Here is a 27,794-nt window from a genome sequence, read left to right as displayed (position 1 = left end):
CTTAGAAACGTTGTAAAATTATTGAAATAGATTAAGAAAGCCACCGCTATGGCGATTTCAATGGTTAGATTGATTTGTTTAGATCCAGTGAAATTGCTGCCTTGGCAACGCTACGTCATGTCTTCGGGACTCTATCGAATATAAGGCTAAATATAGGCCTGTAGTTGAAAGAGTTATTCAATAGGCTAAACATATAGGCCTATATCATTAGCATATTGAATAACTTGATGGAGATGACAAACCATTTTTTGTAATGGAACATCCTTAAATGGTTATGGTTATGGGATTTGGCAGACGCCAAATAATACTTAAATTTAACAGGGAACAATTTACAATGTTGGTAAGACTATATTAAAGGAACACGCCACCCAATGTCAGTAGTAATATATGTTCTTACCTTAACTTTCACGAGTTGAGTCATACCTCTCCCGTGTCGGTACGTGCACTCAAACGCTCTGGTGCGCGGCTGGACTGTGTTAGCATGTTGCTATGCTAGCGGGCTTTGCCGTAACTAACCGTAGAAGTAATCAAAAACATCCACGTTTTCCCGACTTAAATACAGTTGCACGAGTAGTTGATAGAAATGTCTACGGCCACGCAACATGAAACGTGGCGATTTTCCAAGCGAATAAACAGGAGAACTACAATGTGTGGCGCAATAGCACTTGGGAGTACTTCGACCTAGCGTAGTAGTATTGTTAACACCTAATTGTAGATCCTATCCACCACAGAGTTTAGAATCCATGCTGGATCGACCCTCAGCCTCTCCCTCCCCTCTGAGCGAGAGAGAGGCACACACACTAGAGATGCGCTGATGGGCTATTATTTCAACCATAACTGCATAGCAAAACTTATCATCCATCAGCCATCCATCAGCACCAAAGTTTTTTGACCAATTTTCAAAACCGCACCTGCCCACCATCCACTGGTTGTTTTAATGTAGGCTACATGGGTGATCCACAAGCATGGATTCTAAACTCTGTGGTGGATAGGATCTACAATTAGGTGTTAACAATACTACTACGCTAGGTCGAAGTACTCCCAAGTGCTATTGCGCCACACATTGTAGTTCTCTTGTTTATTCGCTTGGAAAATCGCCACGTTTCATGTTGCGTGGCCGTAGACATTTCTATCAACTACTCGTGCAACTGTTTTTAAGTCGGGAAAACCTGGATGTTTTTGATTACTTCTACGGTTAGTTACTGCAAAGCCCGCTAGCATAGCAACATGCTAACACAGTCCAGCCGCGCACCAGAGCGTTTGAGTGCACGTACCGACACGGGAGAGGTATGACTCAACTCGTGAAAGTTAAGGTAAGAACATATATTACTACTGACATTGGGTGGCGTGTTCCTTCAAGGAGAATAGCAATAATAAACAACAATGTCAATTGAATCAATAGCCTAATAAAATAAACAATGAAAATGAAGGAAAATAGCAATAATAAACAATAATGTCCATTCAATCAATAATATAACAACAATATCAATAACATGGCAAGACTACATTAAGGAGAATATCAATAATAAACAACAATGTCAATCAACAGCCTAATGAAAATAATCAATACTATACAAACCATAACACATAAGAAGCGCTTAATGAACTTAGTGCATGTTGAACAGATATGCCTTTAGACCCCTCTTGAAAGACCCAAAACTAAATACGGGACCATTATCACTCGATTCAATTTGGGACCTTGCAGTCAAAATTGTCGTTTGTTTAGTCAAAGTCTGAAGACCTGTGTTTGTTGCCGTGTTGTTGCAAAATCCACGGAATCATTTTATGCAAGCAAATCGCATACAGGGAGTCAGACATGATAATTATCCACACATCTTACACTCGCTTATCTTTTTACCTGTTTAACGTTTAACCCCTTGATTTTTCAGGAAATTAAAAAAGAATCAAAAGAAACCAAAGAGGTGAAAGAAGAAACTCAGCCTACACGACGTGGGGCTGGAAATGTGGCCAGTCTTGTCCAGAGAATCAGCACTTATGGCATTCCAGCGGGTGGCTTCCAGCCATGCTCCCAGCCTCGTGTCTCCAAAAAGAGTTAGTTCTCTTGATGAACAATATCTTCTGTTTCTTAATTGCTGTCTGTCATTATGTCTTTTGGTGTACAGTAAGAACTGTATGATTTACAATTCAGTATCTCAAAAACAGAGCCTCAATTTTTTCAGGGAGCCGTGTGGTAATCTACTTTTTTCCCCTAGGGGAATGGGGGACAATTCACTAACGGTTGGTTTCCACACAGCGAAACACCTCGCGATTTTCATTTTGGTCAGACTTTTTTGTAACTCCCGCCTCCAAACACAAAGACGCGGACTGATTGGTTCTCGAATGGTCCTCATTTAAATAAAGTAAAACTTTGGCCAACTTTGTTTCGCCTGCCTCGGCGATTCACTTTCATTTCGCCCAACCAGGGCGAATTTCGTCTTCATTCAACCTCAATGAGAGCGACGCGAAATTTCGGTGTGTGGAAACACACCGTAACTTGTAAAATTTGTAGGTTTTAATTGAACCATTCAACCATTAGTATCAGACAAAGTATGTGGCACTCCAAAGTAAAATCAAATAAACCAGTCAGAAATCTCAAGGTACGATGTCCAGTAACATGCAGTATAATGTCTACTATTTTCACTTGATTTAGCAAGCAACTGGAATCCATGCATTTCCACGGAATTATTTTTGGAATATGATCCCTTTTCATACCTGTTCATTCATACTCGTCGCTCGACTTATCGTGACTAAATTCAAGATGGCGGCGAACGGTAAACTTCCTGATGCTGTCTGTATAAATCGTCTTGTAAATAAACTACCAGTGCTTTTTCAAAGTTCTCAATGTCTCGTTTTAAATGTCAGGGCCCTCGGAAGTCTACCAATGAAGTGTGGAGCTACTTTGAGCCTCGTAAATGGTGTAAAACAGTGATTTATTTCCATGGCTAGGCCGATGCCCGAGGCACACCCATCGAAAACCTGTCGGTAGCATCGGCTAACTAGCGCCAGAGTGCAGGGGACAAGCCGAGATGAGCTATGAGACAAAAGTTCACACTCGGTATCATGTTTCAACACACTTTAGGTCAATATCACACCGAACTTCTCCTTTAAATTTTATTTTCATATAAAATTCGTACCATTTAGCCATTTTAAGGGGCAGTTTGATAGACTGAACAGGGTTCCCACTCCAAGTCAAATGTAAAATTCCATGACTTTTCCCTAACTTTCCCTGACAAGAAAACTGAATTTCCATGACTTACTATATGAATACTACAATATATCGAATAATGATTTCAGAGCAGCCACTTAGCGTTCAAGAATCTTTTACTTTTTTAGAGCGGGAATATATGAATAAATGGGCATTGAATAAACAAAGTTGGGCTATTCAAGCAAACAGTAAAGCTAATAACCAGATATACAACAATCACCAATTCTGTGTGGAAATGTATTGATGTATTTTGGCAAGTTGAAAATTCCTTGATATTCCATGACTTTGCCCTCCAAAAAATATCAATTCAATCGATTCTATGAACACTTATGTCTCAAATATCGAACAGGATTTTTTTCACCAAAGTGACACCCTAGACTAGGGCTATGTTAGCAAAACATGTAGAATCCTACGGACACGTATTAGTGAACACCGTAGCAACATCAGATGCGGGGTGAAGAAATCCTGTGGCAGCACATTTTAAATGTGGTTAAAGCCCCCTAGGGGTGGCAACCATGACAGTTACCGTATTTTCCAGACTATAAGTCACACTTTTTTTCATAGTTTGGCTGGTCCTGCGACTTTGGAATAAAAATAGCCCCACATCATCACTTACCCTTCACCATACCTAGAGATTAGAGTTTAGATTCTCTGCCCGAGCCCGAACTTGCGAACCGCGGGCCGGGTCGGGCCAATATTTCCAGCCACTATCCTCGGGCCGGGTCTTTGATCAAGCTTGCTTTTTTTTTTTTTCTAATCATTAGCCTACTTGGGTGGGGAGCTAAAGCTATGCCATAGTCAGACTCAGAAATATTTTATAATTATCAAAGTAGGCCTAAGTAACAAGTGTATACAAAGTTATACAAGTTAGGCTCAGAGTTACAAAATGTCAATTGTCATGCGCAGCTTCTCCACTCGCACACATCACACCGGGCCTGCTGTGCTGTATTGTGTAGCTTAAGTGCAACGTGAAACTTGAAGATGTAAAGAAAAAAAATGAAAACAGGAGAAATAACTTCGAGGAAGTTTGGAGAAAAGTCGGAGGTATGCATTTGTCAGGTATGCTTTGTTGCGTGCATTAAGTGCGCACGATGTTCACCTATGACAGCAAAAATACTTTAAGATGAACATGAAGCAGGCTTGCCATGGCAGAAATAATGATAGCCAGCCTTCAATGTCCTCTTTTGTCCTCTCAATGTCCTCTAAACGGATTTCTGTAGCTCAAACAGCTCGGAATTGTAGTTGAGAACGTCAGTTATAATGGTCCATGTATTTAAAAAATGTCGGGTTTAAATCGGGCTCGGGCTCATAATTACAGTTAAATTACGGGCTAGGGTAGGGGCGGGCTTGATTTTTTGGGCCCGATCTAAGCTCTACTAGAGATTGGCATGGTGTATATCTCAGTTAGCCTATTCCAAAGGCCAAGGGAACTTTTTCAAGATGCATAGTATCGTAGATCCATGAAATAACTGGCCTTTAAAAATAACAATCTGCCTGCCTCTATGGGAATTTAAGATATGGGGGTGTATAGGGCTGGGACAACGCGTCGACGTAATCGATGACGTCGACGCAAAAAATACATAGAAGCAAAATATGCGCGGCGATTCGTCAAGCATAACGCGTGCCGCTAAATATTTTTAATTTTACACCTTCAGTGTTTCCCATGCATTGACTAATCTGTGGCTGGGCGCCACGAGATCAAAACCGGCCGTCACACGTCTATGTTGTAGGCTACTATTTAAATTAAAGATGATAAAATCCTTTCATTGAGCTGCGCTTTGGGCTTCTATACTCTTTGCACACGCAGCCTTTCCTTGCCCCGCCCGCGCTCTCTCGTAACGAGCCCGCTGCCCATCCTCTGTGTGCATTTAACAAAATATTCACGATTGTTGAAGGATTGTTGTTGTCACATAGAACCATTGCATAGGTGGGCTAAATTGCTATTAAAGCCGCTTAGCATCGTGACAATCCTGCGCAAATTTGTTCAAAACTGCTACAAAAAAGTTAACTCTGCTAAGGTCTTATCATAGTTTAGTCTCCTCAATGTACTAAGTTAAGTTATGCAATCAAGCAGTATCTCAAAGCTAACGTTAGAATACTGTTTGGATGTCGAGTTTAGCATGCTTACTTACAGCTGCTTGTAAATTTTGTTACTCATGCAGGGCTCGTTTTATTGACTCTGTCACTGAATGTTTGCAAAATCCCGATGTAAATGGAAAAGTGTTTTCCAAGACTCAAAAGTGCTTGTCCCAAGGAAAAGTAGGCTACGAACCGTTATTTGAACTAACTACGTTATGAATTGCATCCACGCATCAGCAGGCTTTTAACTGTGTTAGTGTTACAATTGCAAGGGTTCCCTCACAAGCGTCTTAAAGTGACAGGCACTCAATTAGCACTACTGAACTTTATTGAATGCTACCTCTGACTAAGAATGCATTACTTTGCACTTGTATGGTCTTTTATTTTGGAATTTTAAGAGCAATAAACATATATTGCAATGTTAAGGAATTCATGTTTCTTCATTCAGATATGTAAATCAACATGTATAAATTGCTATTTGTGAATTAATGGGGAGATAATCGAATCGAAAAAATATCATTTAAAAAATAATTCTTTATCCCAGCCCTAGGGGTGTATACTCATGCACCCTGTAATTTAATGAAGAACAGTTATTTATTTACGCTACATTATTCATTCATAAAGAAAATTGGTGTCCTTAAAGGTTGGAGTTGTCCTCATAGTTTGCAAGACACAGATACTATTTATTGGCTAAAAGTTGGTCCCTCCTCTGTCTCTTGGTGCCCTATGCACAGTGCGTGATGTGTGTGGTGGTGGTGATCACTGATCAGGCAACTTCTTAAAACTGAAAATGTGCGCCTACAAGCTCCTCATGTTCCATCTTCAGCTAACTCCATAAACAATAAAATAAACAATCTTGCTGCTTCAGGGTTTGCCGCTTCCTTTACATGACATCAGTCCCCCACAAAGGAAATAGGTAAACACAATGCGTTATGTATTTGTGTTATGTATCTTTTACTTTACTTTACTGGCTAACTCCCTCCTCTTTAAGTCTATGCTCCCTGCTCTGGTTCCGTTCGTTCTTCTAATTCCTTGTGTTTTCTGGTAGACGATCTGTTTGTTTCCATCGTCTTTCGCGCTGGTTTCACTGCAAACTGCGCACAGCCAATGGGTGTATGAAATGTCATCACGTAGCATTGGCACAGTGGTCATGGGAGAACAGAGCCTTATGTATTATGCATGTAATGCCTCATGCATCACCACTAGCCAAACTGGCTAGTACATTTTTATTAACACCCGCCAAAATTAATTTTAACCCGCATTTGGCGGGTTGGTGGGTGTTCATTTATAACCCTGCTTGCCAGATACATTAACCCTTAGAACTCCAGCGCCCACGTGACGCACCCTTGAGAAATGACTAACTTTAACAGACTTACACTCGTTGTCCCCTATCAAAAGGGGGATCACGCTAAGCTAAGTGGTTTTTGGATCTACAAAGTAGAACCAACATTGTTGTCATTTTAAAAACATGTCAATTTTACCACGGAATCTGTCAAAGACATTGCGAAAATATAATAGCGGGGGGAAAACTCACAAAACATTGTTTTATCATTTATTTTTAGACCATCAAACCAACCAGGAAGTAAACTGAAATGACCATGGGACATTTGTATGGAGATCATTACCTGTCCAGGGATGGGTAGATTAAATAGATCAGCAACAGCGCCAAAATATCCATAGACCATAATCCACCCATTGACTTGCATTATATTATTTGATCACTGAAAAAATGGGTTGCAAGAGCTTGCTGGCTTGCTTGCTATGTGCTTACTATGAGTCTGCATAGTTTTTGTTATATGTGCATTATTTATGTAAATGTACTAATATAAACATGACCAGAATTTACACTGCAGATAACTTTACACCTGAAAGAGAGAGAATATTCTTTAACTAATCATAAAATGTCACCCAAACATAAGTGGGACAATCCCAACATACCCTTTCTGCTAATTAGTCAAAATATGCAAAATAGCTCATTAACTAGGCGTGAAAAAAAGAAATGGATATTTACTATTACTGTATACTATTTCTATAAGCGTTTTACTATTACTAAATGAAGTGGGCAACTGGAGGGGAAGATCAGTTACAACACAGCATGAAAACAATACTTGTAACAATATGAATATTTCTTCACAGACCCATCCTCGCATGCAAATTAGTTGATAAAATGATACCCATATGCAAATTAGTTCTCACAAAATAATGCAAAGTGTATATTTACACTAAGTAAGTAAAAACATCCATAATTGCTTTGCCATGATGTTCTTGTAAAGGTGAAGTCACACATGAACGAAAAATTACAAAAATTGGCTAATTTGCGTAATGTAACTGCAATATCCTAGCTAAAAACATACTTTTGTATGATCATTTGTTATATTTGGATTCTACGCGAAAAAGTACTATAGAATCAATTGAGAAATGTTTGGTAGTGACCTTAATCAGATCGTTCTGGGTTTTGCCCTCTCTAATAACATCCATATCTGCTTATACATAACTTTACTTTTTATTTGTTTATTTGTTTTGTTGTATGTCTTGGTGTCACGGGTACGCTGGCGACTACGCCGCTCCGTCCGGCATTTTTTGTATCTGTTATTTTTTTAAATGTATTTGTCATGTCTTGATGTCATGGGCACGCTGGCGATTACGCCGCTCCATCCAGCATCTTTTGTCTTGTTGTTATGTGTCTTGTTTGTGGAGCGCTTTGGGTGGCACTCTGTGCATGTTAAATGTGCTTTAAAAATAAAACTGACTTGACTTGACTTGACTTAAGACGTTCGTGAGGGAACCTCACGTTTTCTACGTAGTTAGTTAAAATAAAGGTTCGTACTTCTCCTTGGGACAAGCTCTTTTGAGTCCTGGAAAACACTTCTCCATTTACATCAGGATTTTACATTCAGTGTCAGTCAATAAAATGAGCCCTGTGAAATGCTCTTGAAGGCTGCTCTGTTGATTATGTTTTTTGTCCACAAAGCTTGACTTGTTAGTGATTTTTTTTATTTTGACAGTAAGTGGGCATCATTGTTGATTGGTCACAGTGTGAAATCCCCTACCTGAAATTCACATAAAATGATGAGATTCAATGCCTGCTTATTTTGTGAGACTGAAGTTCTATGAAATACAACATACAAATGGGGTTTTCATGGTGTTACCCACAAATATCCCTAAAAAAGCGAACTCATTGGCTTTCATCTGTCTGGGAAATACTGTAAAAATAATATGTTTTGCATTACAATATATGAACTTTTAAAGAATATCAGAGACACATTTATTTACAAGCATCATCTCTTTTGCAGCTTCCCCGTTCTCTTCTACCCACCACACTACCGGTTTCCAACAAGGTGAGCTCATTTTAGTATTTACACTCCTAAAGGGGATTTGCCGTTTTGAGACAAAATTGTTAAGATGGGTTCATTTAAAATGTATTGCAAAGGAAACTACAGTAATAAAATTCATACTCTAGTTATTTGGAAATCACTGTTGTGGTTAAAATTTGTAAATGTAACTGGGTTGTGTTTTGAAAAGGGTTTCATTTCTATGCTACAGACTTAACCCTTTAAGTACTGGGGTGTAAAACAAACAACTGGATTTTGACATTAGGATTTCAAAAGGCTGTGGCTTGAAAATGGTCAGAGATAAAGTCCTACTGTGAATGAGAGAAATTTTGAGTATGATCAAAAATATATGTCAGGGGTACATTTACTAATATAATAGACCTCTGAAGTTCGCCTACAAAAAAGAACCAAAACGGCCATCTTTGCCCATATAAGGAGATCCGGTTGTTAATTGAAGCTAACTACCTATGGCAAGTTGCATTGCAAGTTAGCTCTGGGGTAGTGGCCTTCACGTACCGGAGATCACAGTATCCACTTGAAGGCAGGGGACAAAAGTGTGTTAAGGAAAACGTCTGCATTTCAGACTTTTTCATGCCCGCAAGAGTTTAACAGGTGCCATAATTCAAAATCCCCATGTTATTTTCCCATAGGAAAAATCGCCAGATACCGGATGTCAAAAATGGCAGCTTTTTTGTAGGCAAACTTCAGAGGTATAACAGACAGACATAACAAATGAACAGGAAATCAGTAAAATGTAATTAATACTATAACTACTACTATACCATAACTATAGTAGTAAAATCTCTAGCCTACCTATTTATCCAGGTGACTTTGTTTTGACCACCATTGTTGCCTCTATGATGTCTATTACAGATCACGATTACTCATTAGGGTTGGGTCGATGGACGATGTTATGATGGTTGATCGACATCACAATGGGAAGCCACCATTGTGATGCCACGCCCCCACACTGCCAGATACACACTAATTCTATAGACGCTGCTTTAACACAGGCTAAAACATAAAAAACGTTTTCCTGGAAATGAAATTGAGCATAGAACTGCACTGCTAAAGAAATCTGGGCTTGAAAACTATACACTGCAAAAACTAAAAAATGTAAAATCTAACCAAGTCTTGAACCAAAAATCAAGTTGCTATTTTTTTCAGTATAAAGAGACTTACCTAGCACTTTGTTTAAAATCAATTTCTTTAATTTAAGAAGAGTTTGATTTCTTTTAAAACGTCTCATCCTGAAAACAAGAAAATATGTCTGCCAGTGTGCTAAGCAAATTTGTCCTAAAAACAAGCAATTTGTCTTCATAAGACTCCGTAAAATAAGTCAAAGTGTTTTTAAATTTAGCCAAAATTATCTTTTGAGAAAGCGCAAGGTCTGTTCATACTAAAAACAATACCGAATAGATTTTTGATCTTAAAACCAACAATCTACGCATCTCTGAAGCTCTTTCTCCTGAGGATCAAGCCACCAGAGAGCTTCTCTGGCCGTAAGTTCAAAAGGCGAGATCAGAAGGGAAAAATGCATCATTTCGGGGTCCTTATGCGTTTGTCGAAGGGAGAAGAATTAACTCCAACGGTTCATATGTAGAGGGCCCAAGAAGACGACGCCAGCTGCCACGTTGATTGATCACGGCCTACACTGCCATCCCGTTTTTTGGTGTAGATTAGGCTAAATCTAGGTTTGCTACTTCCTAACCTTTCTAGGCTTTGATGGCTTTAATACTTAAAAATACTTAAATATACTTGATTGTCTTTTTGTTGTTGTTTTGGTTTTGTTCTTCGACTTTTTACAGTGCATGAAAATGCAGTGTTCTGTTATCCGAAGTCTTCTTCTTACAGAGCATGAAAATGCACTTTTCTGTTATCCAAAGTAGTCTTCTTCTTCCCACCAAATTTCTGCGTCTAATTCAGCTTCAACCGTTTAACGTAGAAACTTCGTTCAAACGTTGTAACGTAGGTCTTGAAATTTTTCGTTTTTTTACTTTCGTATTGTACACTATGACATCATAAACGGCTAATTAAACTGATTTGCACCTGTATCAGCAGCCTGCTGCTCAACTACAAGTCAGTTAAACTGATTGCACCTGTATCAACTGCTTTCTGCTCAACTAGGCCAACTGTCTCTGTGCCTCTCCATTCTACAAGGATATAAGGCACATTCCATCCAACTTTTTTTTATCCATCATCTTCAAACCATTCACTCATCCACCCATTAAACTATCTATCAACATCCATTGAACAATCTGCCTATCAAAATCAAAATCAAAATCAAAATCAATCTGATCTATCAATCATCCAGCAAGCAGTATTGGAGCCATTGTCTGCAAGTGGAAGGAACATCACTGCATCATCAACTGGCCATGCACAGGATCTCCTTGCAAGATTTCTGACCAGGAAGTCAGAAGGATAGTCAGAAGAGTAGCCCAAGATCCCAGGACCACTCAAAGCTCCAGAAAGACTTGGAGGCAGCAGGTACAATTGTTACAGAGAAAATCATAGGTAATGCACTCCACCGCCATGGCCTCTATTGCTGAAGAAAAACATGTCAAACCTCGTTGAAAGTTTGCTACACAACATTTGGACAATCCTATGAAATACTGAGAGGAATGTATTATGGTCTGGTGAGAGCAAAATTGAACTTTTCGGATGTCATACTACACACCATATTTGGAGGAGAAATGGCACTGTGCATTACCCTAAAAATACCATACCAACAATGAGGTTTGGAGGTGGTGGCATCATGGTGTGGGCTGTTTTTCATCTCATGGTACTAGCAGACTTCATACAGTTGAAGGAATGATGAATGGAGTCATTTTATTCCGGGAGAATCTTTACATCCACCAGGATGATGAGGATGAGACATGGCTAGACCTTCCAGCAGGACAATGATCCAAACCATTCAGCAAAGGAAACTCTCAATTGGTTTCAGAGAAAGGAAATCAAGGCCCTGACTTCAATCCAATTGAACAGTTTTGGAAGTTAACTAAAGATCAGTATTCACAAGAGGGACCCCTGGGATTTTCAATATTAAAGGACTATCTGTTTAAAAGAATGGGCCAAAATCACACCAGAATACTGTCACTGATTAGTTTTCGTCATGGAAACTGGAAATGCCTTGAAGCTGTCATTACGAATAAAGGCTTTTCCACAAAGTATTTAAGAAATTTCAGCAGGCGTGTTTAATACTTTTTTCCTGTGTCATTCCACTTTATTACACATAACTCTACCTATGGACTTTAATGTTCGGATTTTTTTTATATGGGTGGATTATCTGAGTTAATAGTAATATCTGGTGAAAATTTCATGCAAATAGCCTTATTGGAAGTATACTTACTGAAAAAAATTGACATGTTCAATACTTCTTTTCCCCGCTGTAAGTATGGCTTCTTCTTCCACCAATATCTCTGATTGTAATAGATTTTTTGCCTATTTTAGAACTCAAGAAGCGGCAGTGTAAAGCTCTATTTGACTATCTACCTCAGAATGAGGATGAGCTGGAGTTAAAAGTTGGAGACGTCATTGAGATCACCGAAGAAGTGAGTTGATTTAAATATGCAATGTTTGGATTACATTTATGCTTACGGATATTCGAATGGCATTGGTTTCAGTGTATTGTTCTGCAAACATGTGTAAAAATTTTGCTATTTAATTGCCTTTCTTTTAGAAATTCAGGTGAATTGTGAGATTGTTTGTGACCTGGTATATTTTTAAAGAGAAATACTCACACACACACTTACTTATATAAACTATTTGTCCCTTTACTTATCCCAGTCCGGCTTCTTGGTCCAATTGAAAATCTTCTACTTATACCTACTCTCAGCACCTCTGATTGAGGTCAGTGCAGTAAGAATGCACTTGGCCAGCTAAATCAGATATGTGCAGCTGATGGGTTTTTCAGATGTACAGAGCAGGGAAATTCCTGGACAAAAATTGTCCCATGAGCAGGATTGATAATATCAAAGGTAGTGATAATATGAAAGATGAGAACTGTAAAACTGTAAAATCTCTTTGTAGGTGGAAGAAGGGTGGTGGAGTGGTGTGTTGAATGGGAAGTCTGGTCTCTTCCCCTCTAACTTTGTGAAGGAAATGGAGGAAAGTGATGATGCAGATCCTGACAATGGAAACACAGAAGCAGGTAAAGATGCACCAAACTAAGTTATTGCTTAACCCATTTAGGCCTAAAACGCCTGGAAAAAATTCCTATAAAACCTCTGGGTGATTTCAGAAACCCCCCCTAAAACCTGAAGTTTTTCTGGAAATTCAGCAATTGTGTCAACGCCTATTAAATTATTGATTTATCAGCCTCTGTAGCAGATAGGAACAACATTCAAAAAGTATTTGAGAGCTTACACCTGTGGCTTTGCTGGGAAATTGGGTTTGTAGAGTTACACCTTCACAAAAATAAAAAATGTAACGTGTCAGTGCAGGAACAGCACTATTTTATCAGAAACCAGTGCATTTTCCACAGCTTGTCATTCTGGTCGACATCTGCTGCCTGGTTATATGTATTATTGGTATGTTCAGAAATTACTGATATACTACACAAGCTGAAATAGTTTCAAAAAGTGTAACTGTGTTTATTATATTTCTAAAACATAGGCAAATTGGGGTCACCACCACCTTGACACAGTAATATCAGTTATCAATTATCAGTAATAATGAATACTGTGTGATCATTCACAGTAGTGGTGATCCTAGTCTCTGCTTGACCCTCCATACACACACAAAATGATGGCTTGTCATGTTTCTATTTCATATTTTGGTAAAGCTTTAGAATAGCATGTGCTTATTAGGTATTAACAATGCATAATAAACAGTTAACAATTCATTACTAACAGTTAGTTAACTGTTATCCTTTAACCCTTTATTGCATGAATTATCACCTATACTTTAAAAAAATGTTTTAAAGTATTTTTCTTACTTAAAATGGTTTAAATAAAGGAAAATTTGAAAAAAAGTTTAAAACATTTTTTTAAAGGGGGTAGTTGGTAATTTGTTGCCATATGGCAACAACGCGCAATCGTGGAAAATGCTGGAAAATCCAATTTTTCTTTAAAAACTTATTTTTATTTCATTACAAATATTTTAGAAATGCTTGCATTAAGTTGCATTAGTTATGCTCTAATACATCTAATTATAAACCTAACATAATACAAATTCAACTGTATTTTGGGCAATAAAGTGATAATATCATGGTAATATTGTCACAGTGTAGTCCGCTTTGGGAAATAAATAGCCTTCCTGTAGGGACATAAAGTAATTATTTTGATCAAAACCAATGTTTATATTAAACAATGTCATCATTTAGATGACTTTAATTCATTTAGATGACTTTCATTTCCCAAATTCATTGGGTTATATTGCAGTCAGAGGACATATTCAACTGACCATATTGTCACAGAGCCCTGCCCCTCAGAAAGGGTGCCAATCCATGCCGTTCAAACAGAGAGACATAGGTATCCTTCACATATCCCCCTGACAGCCTTTCCCTATCCTGTAAAGCCATGCCTCATCCATATTTGGGGTCACACACACAAGGGTCAACCTAACATAGGGGTCTCTGGTGTGGGTCATACTACAGGCTCACACTGGGCATGCCTTGGATGGCTCCACAGCAACCAGACCACTTACACCAAGCTTACACCATTTATACTGGTGTTACGACCACCTGTGCCCCCTTCAGGTCCTGGTCTGTCAGTGCACGGTCAGGCCTTGGCCTGGTTAAGCTAATTACATTATTAGATGCACCTGTATTGGGTGGGGCTATAAAAGGGCTTCTGTATCTCTCTCGATAGGCACTTTTTCCTCCTTTCTTGCAGGCACTTTTTCCTCCTTTCTCGGTAGGCACTTTTTCCTCCTTTCTTGCAGGCACTTTGATAGTCCTTTACACTAGCACGTTAGTCTTTCTCTCCTCTTTATTTCACTTTTCCCCCTTTGCCTTTCACTTACTCATCTTACATGCTGATAGCCTACTGCCATTTACATTCACGCATACAGACACTCTTCAACATTCATCTCCCTAGACACTTTAGTTTGTTATTCTTAAATGGTTAAATTTGAAACTGTTGTTGTCTCCCTTTATGTTGCGGTCTGTTCACGAGCTGGCCGTAACACTGGCAACAAAACAAAAGGGTTCGCAAGTGTTATTCTTTATTCTAAATGCGTACTGCCATGGCGATAAAGAGAAAGAAGTAGGCTATGATTTGAAATGTAAGCTGACTGTTGTCAAATTTGCCAAATAAAATATGGGAGAAACAATATGGTTCATGCTCTCTCATGCTGTGTCATTCGTGCTGAAAAGGAGGGAGAATGAAACATTACGCACGTTCCACTTTTGCATAAATAATTCCTAATCGGTTTTGGTCAGGGCTGATAATGCAACTGTATTTGACAAAGGACAGATATAGGCTAGGTTGTTAGTGACAAAATATGAGCTTTCTGTGTGATACGATCTCTTTGTAAATTACGTTTAATTAAAACGGGTTTCATCTGTTCTGGCTATCCCTGCTATTTGGATCTTACTGTATCTCACTCATTGAACAACATCTCACACTAAATTAATGATGATCCGTAATTGTCATCAGATAGCTTAGTCATATAGGTAGACATTCAGTGTGTTTGAAATAATTAGACCAGGTTGGCAGGTTAGACCAGGTTGGCAGTTTGGGCATGTGGATATCATCAGATTTTTTAAAACTAATATTTAGTTAATACATTCCAAAAACTATTCTGACTTTGGCCAGCTGGTGACACTACGCCAGACAGGCATATTGGGTGTTTGGATGTCATATACAGCTAATCTGATTAATCTGATGAATCTGATTGTGTTATCCAACAGAAGTGAAAAAAACATATTCCTTCTCTTGCCAATTGTTGGCGCTATGCTAGGCATGTTAATAGGACATGAATATCATCATCATGATATCTAATATTTTGTAAAAATTCAGACCAATCAGTCAAAGCATTGAACATTTTTGGCACATTTCCTGCTTGGCCAGATAGTGGCACTATGCTAGGCATGTGAATTACACATGTGAATATCACAATAATGATATCCAATATTTTGTAAAGTTTCAGATCAATCAGTTAAGGCATTGCCAATTTCTGCCACATTTTCCTGCGCTATGCCAGGCAGGCCCATTGGGTGTCTGGATATCATCATAATCATAATATCATAATATCTATTAACCTGAGACGTTAAGAACATTTCTGATAAACATGTTGTTTATTATGTTCAGTCGCCGTAACAAAGGTGGCTTGCCAGATTGATCTGCTGAGTGATCAGTAATATATCAGCCACCAATATATCGTGCATCGCTTATTTTTAACCTGGCTTTGTTTAATAGGAGAGATCACTGCATGGCCACAACACTACTGTGAACCCAATTGTTTTATCCATATGCACAAATGATATTTTTATCCTTTATATGCGTAAAGCTCAATTATTCATGTGAGCAGATAAGCATGAGGGGGTGCTAGATATCTGCTAAAGTGGGCATTTTATTTCCCACCCTAATAATATTCCTGGGACACCGTAATACTGGGGCACATGGGATTTAGTAGGCATGTAGCCCCACTAAACTAGACGGCCAAATGCAATTTCCACCGCATAACAGTTAACCAATTTTTTCTGGCATGTTGGTCTCAATGAGCCGCACCAACCTAGTCCATAACCACTAATATGTGGTGTTGTATTTATCTCATGGGTCTTTGTGTTTGTGGTTGGTTTGCAGACTGCAGTAGCAAAGATGGCATCAGTACAATATCCCCTCATTCTGGTAATGGGACCAAAGCTCAACCCAAGAAGGTCAAAGGAGTTGGCTTTGGTGACATCTTCAGCCAGGGCTCTGTGAAGCTTAAGGTCCGGCTGCCCTCAGAAGTAGATGAGAAGAAAGAGAAAGTAAGGCTGACATTTATTTTTGAGGCTATTTGATTAAGAAAAAAAGTGCAGTATGCAATGTGATTCAGACTGCATTGCATTCTTTGCTTTAAATTAACATTTATCTTCACTTTAAAGAAGAATAAGATATGTTTTATTTCCAGTGCACCGTAAAGCTATAACAAAAGGTATGCCAGAGATTTATGGTAGGTTTCCAGTGTACCGTAAACGTCTGGGGAAAAAAATGTGCCACAGAATTAGGGTCTGCAGTGTCCTTTCACCTGGTTATCAAATGTAACTGAGCAACTTCTATTCTTTGTATGCTGCATTGACAGCCATGCACCTTTGTTTTGCTCACCCTGAAAGGTTCTCCCATGGCTTTAGAAATTAGCAAATGATGTTCAGTTTTTTCATGTTCATGTCTATGGTTCTTCACATATTTTGTGCATTTTACAATGACATTACTAAACATTACATTAAAAAGACATTACAGAAAAAAAACATTTGGGAAACTCTGGTCTTGTTGGGCTGTGACTATGTTTTTGCCAAATCAGTAAAGCCAGCTGTGATTTTGCTTCATTTTAGCCAGTTCCATCATTACCATCAGCTACAAAAACCACCCATTCCAACATGACAGAGTCCCTGAAAGTAGATGGGGAGAGCAAAACAAAAGGTAAGAGGTAATTCAGGGTGCATGGCAATCTTTATGTGCATTATTTAACATTAGAGTCTCAGATGTGGGAATGACACATTTGTTAGTGTGACCTATCTCCTAAACACATTTCAAGTGACTGGCAGACATTTTTTCTGCTCTATTGATGGAGGTGAAAGAACAATGTTTATACTTTATTATATGTTCAATATGTGTAAAGAAAAATGTAATATTGCAACATTTATAAAAAAAGGCATTTGACTCATTTAATGCTATTTCTTCTCGCCATTCTTAAGTGAAAGAGTACTGCAAGGCCTCCTATGCTTACGATGCCACAAATCAAGATGAGTTGGACATTAAGGAAGGAGACGTCATTGAGATTCTCACCAAGGTGCGGTCACGTTTATGGAAAGCTCAGCAGACACTTGTAACAATGAAACATTGCAAATCAAAAATATAGTAAACACTTTTATTTCAATTAGAGCTGGGCAAGAAAATGGTTATGGCTGAATTGTTTTGTTCTAGAAATGTCAGATTATTCTGCTGATTGCATTAAGCCCTTTATTTTACTGTTCTGCTATCACAATTTAACATTTAAGTGTAATTTAGTATTTTTATTTACTTTATTTATTTATTTCATTTGGCTGACATTTTAGCCAAAAGGACTTACAAGCATGAATTGTTATAGGGTCAGTCTCCCCAGAGTAACTTAGGGTTTGTTTATGTGTATATACAGTTAAGAACAAAATTATTCATACCCCTGGCAAATATTGATTTAATGTTGATTTTCTCTTGACGAATATGTTTGTTCTGACTGAAAATGAGACTGCCACATGCCAATAGGTTGTAAGACAATGTGGTAGAAACATGGAATCAAAAAAATAAGCCTTTTTATCTTTTTTTTAACATTTTTATGAAAAATGGCGTGCACAATTATTCATACCCTAATCACTGGAAACATCTTTATTTGCAATCAAAGCTCTCAAAATGGTTCTTATAATACGTACCAAGCCGCTCCATGTCTCCACAATGATTGTAGACCGCACCCTTTTAGCTGCAATCCGGATTTTGAGGCAGGATTGATTATTTGCCATCACTCTGGCCTTGTACTCACTTTTTTGACGGATTGAGGTCTGGACTATGGCTGGGCCACTCTAAAATGTTGGTATTATTTTCGGTATAATTTTGGACACACCATTTTTCATAAAAAATGCTAAAAAAGATAAAAACGATTATTTTATCTTTTTATAACGATTATAAAAAAGATAAAAAAAGATACATTTTTGTGATTCCATGTTTCTACCACATTGTCTTACAACCTTTTAGCATGTGGCAGTGTCATTTTCAGTCAGAACAAACATATTGGTCAAGAGAAAATCAACATTACATCAATATTTGCCAGGGGTATGAATAATTTTGTTCTTAACTGTATGTGGGCATGCCTATGGGTATGTTTCTGTGGGTGGTCCCATGTTTGTGTGTGTGTTTGTCTAAGTGCAACTAGTAAATAGGAATGATGTCACATTTGTGTCACAGAGTTGGATGTGTTCCAGTTGTTAACAAGTCGCAAGCACAAAATGCTACCATTTGTTAGCAATTATCTGTTGTTAGCGATTGTTACTAGATGTAGCAATACCAGTTCGTAACTAAACATTACACAACATTCTACACAAACGTCGCAGCTACATAGCAGCAGATAGAGATTGGACACTATTGTTTCAACGACTGATTTAATGGGACAAAAATAAGACAGAATTTCAAATAAACCAGTTAATATACGGCTCACATTTATGGTGAAAGGGCGCAGCCATCTTTGAAATTCAAACTCTGGGTATTCAGGGTTTCAACAAGCTGACAAATGAAAATTATGACTTCAGGCAATGTTCCAAGGAAACTTCTGCTTGTAACTGGGAAAATCAACTGAGGTAAAGGACTCGGTACAAATAAAATGCACCATCATACCTCACTTTGCTTTTTGGCCCCAGGTGTTTGAAGTGAAGCCCGAGCATGCATCCTTTTGACCTTGAAAGATTATGCTTTACCATGAATCTCATGTTCTCATGTGATATGCCTTTATACAAAGGCATATCACCTTCAACTAAACCTCTTAAAGACCGAAATGCTGGTCCTCCCAGCCAAACCAACTATACACTATGACATTAACATCAAAATTTACCCTGTCTCTTGCCTCTACCGTGATTAATTATCAACTAACCTTCTCTGATTACGTTGCCTCGGTTGCCCGGTCGTGTCGCGTGCACTACAACAAAAGAAAAACCAAGCAATACCTGACTCAAGCTACCCATATACTCCAGATACAGGCTAGGGTAACAAGTACCAGTTAACAGAAATAGCTGTTTTTCTGAAACCTGTCTCCTTTTCATCTGGTGTCTGAAACCTGACTCTGATAACTTTTTTTATCTGAGACCTTTTTGTCTGACTCCGCTTTTACAGACAGCGGTTTTCCTGAGACCTGACTCCTTTTCATCAGGAGCTACTTGCACCAACAGGACTTAGGAATAGTCTTAAGCTAAGACTGGTGTAACTCAACGTTCTATGTCTAAAATGATGTTGCGCCTGTTGCACCAAGCTGACTTAGGCTGCTCTCTCTCTAAATCTAGTCTTAAGTTTTACACCCTGTCGAGAGGAGACTTATAAGAAAGAGACCGGTTTTTGTGTTGGTTTCTATAGTAAGAAGAAATTGAAGTAAACGATGATGCGTCTAATTTACAGACTGTACAATGAACGTGTTTTAAGGCGTGAGAGAGTTCGAGACAGAACGAACCCGCTAGATATCTACAATGACGATAAATTAATTAATTAATTATTAAGTTAATTAAGGTTTCGTTTTAGTAGACGTGAGATTTTTTCTCTAGTCGACGAACTGTCTGAAGATTTGCAGTTTCAATCAGACCGAAATGCTGCACTGCCACCAATGTTACAGCTTCTAATAGCACTGAGATTTTATGCAAACGGAGCCTTTCAAAACACCGTGGGGGACTTGATTGGCGTGCATAAATCTACAGCTTGTAGAACAATTCGTAGGGTCTTGCTGGCACTGAGTCGCCGCCTACCGTGATACATCAACTTACCTAACGAGGCCGAGGCAAGCACTGTCGAGCAGCGTTTCCGTCAGGCCTCTGGCATTAATGGTACCCATATTCGTATTCAAGCACCATCAGAATACAAATACAGTGGGCATCGCTTTCAAATGGCCACTTCAGTCGCGCATTACGAGGCGTGAAGCTGCGTGAAGCTTTAGTACCACTTTCAGCCACTGTGCGTCGCTCTGCCACTGTACATCGCTCTGTCAGTGGTAATTGTTAACAAGAGGAATCCCAGCCTACGAATTCAATAACAAAATAAATCGTAATTAAACATTACCTCAATTAAGGCTACTTGGGTATGGCTTAAGGCTTGACTACACGGTGGTAGCGAAAATCGAAATCTGCTTTTGATAACCGGTGCCGCTCCACAAAACGAAAAAAATATCTTAATTTGCTGTCTATTGTCAGTGTTGGGGGTAACGCAACTATGCAAATCAAAACAGTGTCTTAATTTGCCCTACTTCTTGACTGCAATGTAGTCAATTGCCTGCTTGACATGTCATTTTTATTTTTCTGTACAATAAACAAATACATCTGCTTTATGCCGCAGAATTACATTCATATTTGGCTGACTGCAGACGCGCCACTTCCCTCCCCATATTCCAAGATTAAGATAGTAGCCTATACAAAAAGCACTTCATACTATCATAAAAATTCGTTAAAACTAATAGCTATTTGCAATTTGACAAAACACTGGTCCTCATTTTGCGAACGCGAGGACGATATGAGCCTGTTGCATTTAGTTAGATGTCCGAGTCACGCATAATGTTTGAAAACCACTGGCTCGTAATCACAATAATTTAACACACGACAGTTGGATAGCCTACTTCATCATGTCCCCATGCCTACATTTTTGTGAGTAGCATAGAGATCGTTAAAAACAATAAAGTATGGCTCTCTGTTTGGGACATCGAAAACTTATATTTTTAATAGACTACCGTCGAAGATGCTGACTTGCAAAAGCCTCGGGATAACACGTTATCTCCACTATCATCAGTCATGCCCCTTGATCAAAGTGGGGAATGAAATAAAAGTTTGAGAACCACTGGCTTAACTGGCTCTGGTTACCTGCAGTCCAGAACACAGAATCTGTTGCAATATTCTGATGATCGGCGATGATATCGGCAAATGTTTGTTTTCCAAAGTAAGAATTTCACTTCACCATGCACCTTCGACAATGAATAGCTCATTACACTTGTTACTGTTAAACGTAGGCCTACCTGGTATCATTACAAACATTATTCTGTGTCGTAAAACTGGCATATTTTATGGCATTGTGTCATGTAAGTTCGTTGCAAAATCTAGAGAAATGTGTGAGGTGGTCAGTGGGGGACAATTGCGACACACATTGTGTTATTACTTGAACATTCCACACTATCCACAGCTGTGGTAGGCCTATCAGGGGCAGGAGGATTACTGTTAGCGCAGGCTTTATATAAAATTCTTCAACAGAAGGCCTCGAATGTTGTCTTGTTTGTGGAGCGCTTTGCTTCGCTTCTGTAATCTCGGCTTCATTGAAAATGAGGGCTTCCCTCAATGACCCTCCGAGAATAAATAAAGGTTGAATGAATGAATGAATGAATGCAGGCTTGCCCAAAATAGGCTAAAGGCCTGTGGTTTGCGCAGCCTACATTAAATAACAGACACGCCAGAATGTGCGTTATGATGCTTTTTTACGAGCAAGATGTTTTTGGTACCCTACGCACACTGCATGTTCTTAAATAACAATGATCATCAGTAATATTCGACCATTAATTTGGGTAAATGGGCAAGCGTGACCACCTTGATTGGCTGATTGGCTGATGATTGTAACGCGGGCATGATTCCAAACACCTCCCTTACGATGATGAGTGACAGGACAGGTCTCAGAATGCTGCGCTACACAAGGACGGAAGATGATGAATAACTGGGGCCGTAGGCTATTCACAAAGGCTTTTATCTTACTGCTAGGAGTAGGCTACTCCTAAATCGCACTTAAAGAGCTTGGAGCTTGGAGTTTTCTCTTAAAAGTTATTCACAAAGCCTTTCAGACAACTCCTAGACTAGGAGTGAGTCTTCGTTGCTATGGAGGACGTCATTACTCATGCACGAGCTTGACTGAAGTGACCACCTTGATTGGCTGACGATTGTAACGCGGGAATTCCAAACACCTCTCTTCCGATGATGAGTGACAGGTGACAGGTCGGAGAATGCGTGCGCTACACAAGTAGTGCGAAGGACGGAAGATGATTAATAACTGAATAAAAAGGCCTAGCCTAAATTAATAAAGAGTAAGGCAAAACAAATAGCCTAGTAGCCTAATGAAACATAGGCCTATGGATTGATGCAGTAGCCTACCTTTGCAACATTATTAAATTAATCTGTCACCATATGCCTAGGCTACGTTTGCAAAGAGAACATTTTAATTTGATTCACAATGAAACGTTACATTTCATTTACATGTTAACAATGAGTAGTTTTGGTTGTTGTTGGTGGCGTTATTGCATCCCTTTTATGAATGCAAAATTGTTCCCTCGCGATTGGAAGCTCCTGTTGCGCATAGGCTACACATTTCAAAACATCGCAACGTAAAATGCCTCAAAAAAGCTGTTTATGAATAGGTCTTAGTGAGTTAGGAATCCTCTCGACATAAGCTTAGGAGTCCTAAAGTTAGGAGTGGCACGCCCATTATTTTTAGGAGTTGCTCCTAAATTCGCCAGTTAGGAGCTACCTTTAGCCTTAAAATTATTTGTGAATATGGCCCCTGAATAAAAAGGCCTAGCATAAATAAAATAAAATAGCCTAGTAGCCTAATGAAACATACGGATTGATGTAGTATCTTTGTAACGTTATTAAATTATTCTGTTACTATGCCTACGTTTGCAAAAGAGAACATTTTAATTTGATTAACAATAATGTTACATTTAATTTACATGTTGACAATGATTAGCCTAGTTTTGGTTGTTGTTGGTGGCGTTATTGCATGTTAGTTATGCCTACAATGCAAAATTGCTTCCTCACGATTGGAAGCTCCTGTAACTGCATAGGATTTCAAAACACGGCAAAATGCCGCAGGTTTGTGAATATGTCTGTGAGTAAGGAGTCCTCTTGACTTCTTTTAAGATGTCAGAGGTGGGAAGGTGTGATTTGTTGGGGCAGGGGCGCAACTACCCATTTTTGAGGGGTATGCAACAACAATATTGGCGCCCCCCCAAAAAAAAAAAAAAAAAAAAAAAACACAAACAACTAAAGCAAAACAAAAGGCCAATTAATTTACACTATTACTGTGCATTAGTGTCTATTGAATATGTTTTTAAAGAAATGCTGCCAATTTGATGTTTAACTTGATGTTACACTTACAAGTATTGATAAATGGTGCATTGCCACTCTAAGAGAGTCTAAACGGTTCTCATAACGTCCTTTTGCCAGCTATTGTTCACAATGGATAAGGCTGATAGGCACTCTAGCCTTGTTTGTTTGCACCACATTGACAACACAATATTAAGTTATTACAAGGAGCCTTCATTGTTAGTATATAGAAACATGTAATGAGATTTCTGTTTGCAGTTGGCCATTAAAAGTGCAGTATGAGCATGGTAGCCAGCTAGCTATCTGAATGGAATAGGCTATGTTTCAATCGGCATTATGCTTAACAAACGCTAGTTAGTCTGTTAACATTCATATTTGCAAGCCTCCAAGTACAGACGTCATCACTTTAAATCCTACCTGTTGCCTTTCACCGTCCACTTATTTAACTGCTGTTGCATCCCTTGACATGCCATCTCCTTTTCCCTCTTTCTTTTTCTATTTTTAGTGGTCAACAGCTTCTTTTGCTGTATCTATCTTTTTCCATAGACGGCAACTCACTACTCGTAGGCCTATCTGCTCACCCAGCGCTCACGGCGCCCCCACTCCCTCTTCTATGTCAAAATTCTATGATGGAATCTTATGAGATAGGGTGCCTACTCTAGCCTGTTAGTCCTCTAAAATGTTATAGAACATTGAGAAAATGTTGAAATGATTCAGAAACGGACAGCAGTAGCTACATATAGAAAATACCAAATATATTATTTTATTTTTTTTACCATCGCTTTGGCGCCCCCATGGAGCTGCGCCCCTATGCGTCGCATATAGCGCATTTTCAGTTAGGGTCTACAGTGCAAAGTTGGTAAGTTATGGTAGGCCAACTTGGAGTGAACATACAAACAGGGGAAATTCTTTCTCTTGTAGCTGAGTAGCCTCAGGTGCGCACGTAGACATAAGGCCGAACATGTAAGCGCCAATGAATCGTGCTCTCACGACAATCACGCCGTTAAACTTAAATAGGTTAACATCACTCTAAGTTCGCCTTCAAGCAAGGAAAACGATGATTTGAAGACATCTGTTTCTTTGGAAGGGCAAGGGGGTAGCAACAGGGCAACACAGAGACAGGCCCGATGACAGGGCTGTTTTGAGAGTATTAAAATATGGGATATTCTACGGGAAAACATTAAAACGGCAAGACAGCGGTGGAAAGTTAAAATACGTCATAAACACGGAAAAAGTTGGCATGCATTGTTTCGGTCCCCGTGCACAGGGATTATTTGTCATATTATTAATCACTTATGATTATTTGTGAAATTGTGCAAACAGGTGCAACACATTTGAAAAGGAAGGACTGGTAGCATGCAAGCTCACGGGAAAGATTGATTGAAGAACGTTATAACAGTGTGTGGCTGTGGCGCAAAGCAGCGCGGGCGGAAGACAGCGACAATTGGCAGGGGAGGGTCATGTCTTTTTTAACAATTCTGTCTGAGGGTCATTGAACAATTTCTAGCAGGCAAGGGAGGGTCATGCAACTTTTGACTGAAGGACTCAAAATTCCTCGGGTGGCCCCTTCAATTAAAAATGAACAAAATTGGGTTGAAATTGTGCATAGACAGTCAATATAATAGTGCAAAGTCAGGCCAATAAATGGCTGAGGTAGTTCTGTTTGACCTAAGTAAGCAAGTGGCATAGTGGTGCAAGTTATGTAAGAGCAGCAGAAGTGTTGCAACAAGTTGCAAAGTGTGCAAAGTGTACAAGTGGAGTAGTGCAAGGCAGCCATTGTGGGTCCAAAGTCCAGGATGTTATGTAGCTGAGGGTGGAGGGGGGAGAGGGGGGAGAGAGTTCAGCATCCTAACAGCCTGGTGTATGAAGCTTATGGTGAGTCTAGTGGTGCGGGAGCGCAGGCTTCTGTATCTCTTCCCAGAGGGCAGTAGATCAAACAAATTGTAATTGGGGTGACTTGCATCACTCACAATTGTGGTCGCCTTGCGGGTGAGGTGGGTGGTGTAAATGTCGTTCAGGGAGGGGAGTAAAGCACCAATAATCCTTCCACATGCAATGTGAACGTCTGGGATTGGGGAGAGCACTAAATGCTCTACTGAATAAGCACGAAGTCAAACCTTTAAATGAAAAACATTCTTTAATAATCAAAAAAATAAACCGCTAATGAAGTAAACTTGTGACCATCAAAAATCGTTTATCGCCTGTAACTCCGTGTTAACAGGACATAACAGGAAGGCATTTGGCTGAGCAACGGAGGTTAATATGCTCTATATTTTGTCCAAATGATGTCTGTCTATCATTGTTGCACTCTGAGAAAACCAGAATGTTTAATTTGTCCTGCGTTTCTTCTACGGCTGCAAACGGGATTCACTCGCTTACAATTTGATAACCAAATATTTCTTTATTAGGGCAGGGCAGGCCTATTTTCTGGCTATTCAATTATTTCTAAACCAGTATGCTAAAGTCTGTAGTGAAGTCTGTGTAGGGTTTTCCAGGATCCATTTCTTTTTACGAGACACCCTGCTCACTTGAGACATCTGCCGGTTGTTTGGGTTGTTGCAGCGTCACTGTAAAAATACAAATTAAAGTCGCGTGATACCGCGTGATCCCGCGCACGGACCGCGAGGGAAGCTGGCCAAATCGAAGCACTGCCCACTGTAGCACTGGTTGTCCTCTTCTTGGTAGGAAGTGTCAGTCTCAACGGTAACATTTAGGGCCTGTTTACACGTATATAGATATTTGAATAAACGCATACTTTTGTATGCGTTTGGCCCTTTCGTTTACACGTAAACAGAGATTTATCTCCCTCAAACGCATACTTTTACAAACGCACTCTAAAGTGAAGATTTCTTAAAACGATGACGCGTTCAATTGTGTCGTGGGTCAATTCGATTTAATATGTGCAGCAAATATTCTAGAGCGGAGCTTTTGACGTGCAGTGCAGTGCCTGGCCTGAACATTTACATTTCACACAAACTGTAGCCTACACACCACACGTGATATGCGATTATTTTTAATATTTCGCATACTATTTCATGCTCACCTCACACAGGTTCACACAGCAACTGTCTGTTGACTTCTGAGTTGTTATATTGTTAATTATAGAGTTGTTTAGTTGTTTACTTCATGTAGAAGTATGTTAGTAAGTAAGTAAGTATCGTCTTGTGACGCTAACATAGCCTAGGCTAGGCCTATGGATTATAACATGTTGGATTAAATCATCTTCATTTCCAAACCTAGAGGATGTACATGTATGTAGAAGATAAGGTAGGCTATGTTTGTTATTCTGGCCCGCTGTGGCATGATTAATTACCGTATCTGAGAAGTTATGCTATGGTGAGTTTTAAATGGGTTTGCTATTCTGGTTAGTTTTGGCATGACGTGCGAGTTTTAGCGTTATTAGCACATTGAAACGTGTTGTGATGTTGGCTCTGCATGCTGCCAACACTGTCATTAAAACAGCCCCATTCCCCCGACCTTCTCAGTTAAAAGGCCCTATGTGTGCGTGCAGACTAGCTGGATCATTGTCCATGAACACTAGCCTAGCAACTCATGGATACTCAATATCCTACCACACTTACATCACGGCAGTGTTATTACATGTCTTTATTAAAATGCAGATATATTCTCATGAATTAGCCTAGGCCTATTATTGGATGTAATTAAGATCGCAGGATGTGTGGGCGTACGGTATACACGCACGGCATTCTAAATCGCCTGTTTACGTTGTGGATAGCTAAATAAATGTAGCCTAATGTTTTTAACCAGTCATGGGTGTCTTTTGGGTGTAAAACCAATGAGAGTGGCATTCGTCATTCCAGCAAGCAGTGCAACATAACAGCTCATCAGTGTTTTCATTACTGATTTGGTGTGGCGTTGATATAAAGCAGGCGCCAACCTATTTTCATCCAAGAGCTGCTTTGACAAAATGAACATGGGCGAGAGCTAATGTTTATAGGCTATTAGTAGGCTAGCATGTAATCCGTGCCCTCTTGAACTTTCCTCACTTTATACTGTACTAAGAGAAAGTAGCCTAGTTCTACCTCGTCGGTCCACATGTAGGCTATGAGTTGCTTTATGAGTCGCTTTTTGCCATAATTTCCCTTCGGTTTAATCAGCCTAAAACGCGTAGCCTTCTGTACATTTTAAATTTACCTAAGTTTATTCTCGGATATGCAATTGAACTTTGACTGGGATAGTGCAATCTGTTGGCCTGGCGTGTTACAGACGCAGAGTT

At 39.3% G+C, this 27,794-nt stretch overlaps 1 protein-coding gene across 1 annotated transcript in view; it reads left to right on the top strand.

The window, feature by feature from the left end:
• Nucleotides 1-27,794, top strand: part of cd2ap (CD2-associated protein) — a 154,480-nt gene that overhangs the window by 58,213 nt on the left and 68,473 nt on the right. The window contains exons 3-9 of the mRNA XM_076272389.1: nt 1,890-2,052; nt 8,578-8,622; nt 12,067-12,167; nt 12,646-12,766; nt 16,365-16,531; nt 17,096-17,183; nt 17,459-17,553. Coding sequence (XP_076128504.1) covers nt 1,890-2,052; nt 8,578-8,622; nt 12,067-12,167; nt 12,646-12,766; nt 16,365-16,531; nt 17,096-17,183; nt 17,459-17,553 — 780 coding nt within the window. The remainder of the gene's footprint in view (nt 1-1,889; nt 2,053-8,577; nt 8,623-12,066; nt 12,168-12,645; nt 12,767-16,364; nt 16,532-17,095; nt 17,184-17,458; nt 17,554-27,794) is intronic.

The sequence above is a fragment of the Alosa pseudoharengus genome, unplaced genomic scaffold (genome assembly GCF_046254945.1).
Source record: "Alosa pseudoharengus isolate Yale_2024_CS ecotype anadromous, Long Island Sound unplaced genomic scaffold, YU_APseudo_1.1 YU_APseudo_1.1_scf_7, whole genome shotgun sequence".
NCBI classification, from domain to species: domain Eukaryota; kingdom Metazoa; phylum Chordata; class Actinopteri; order Clupeiformes; family Clupeidae; genus Alosa; species Alosa pseudoharengus.
The sequence above is the reverse complement of the archived record's forward strand: the minus strand, read 5'-3'. Positions and strand labels throughout refer to the sequence as shown.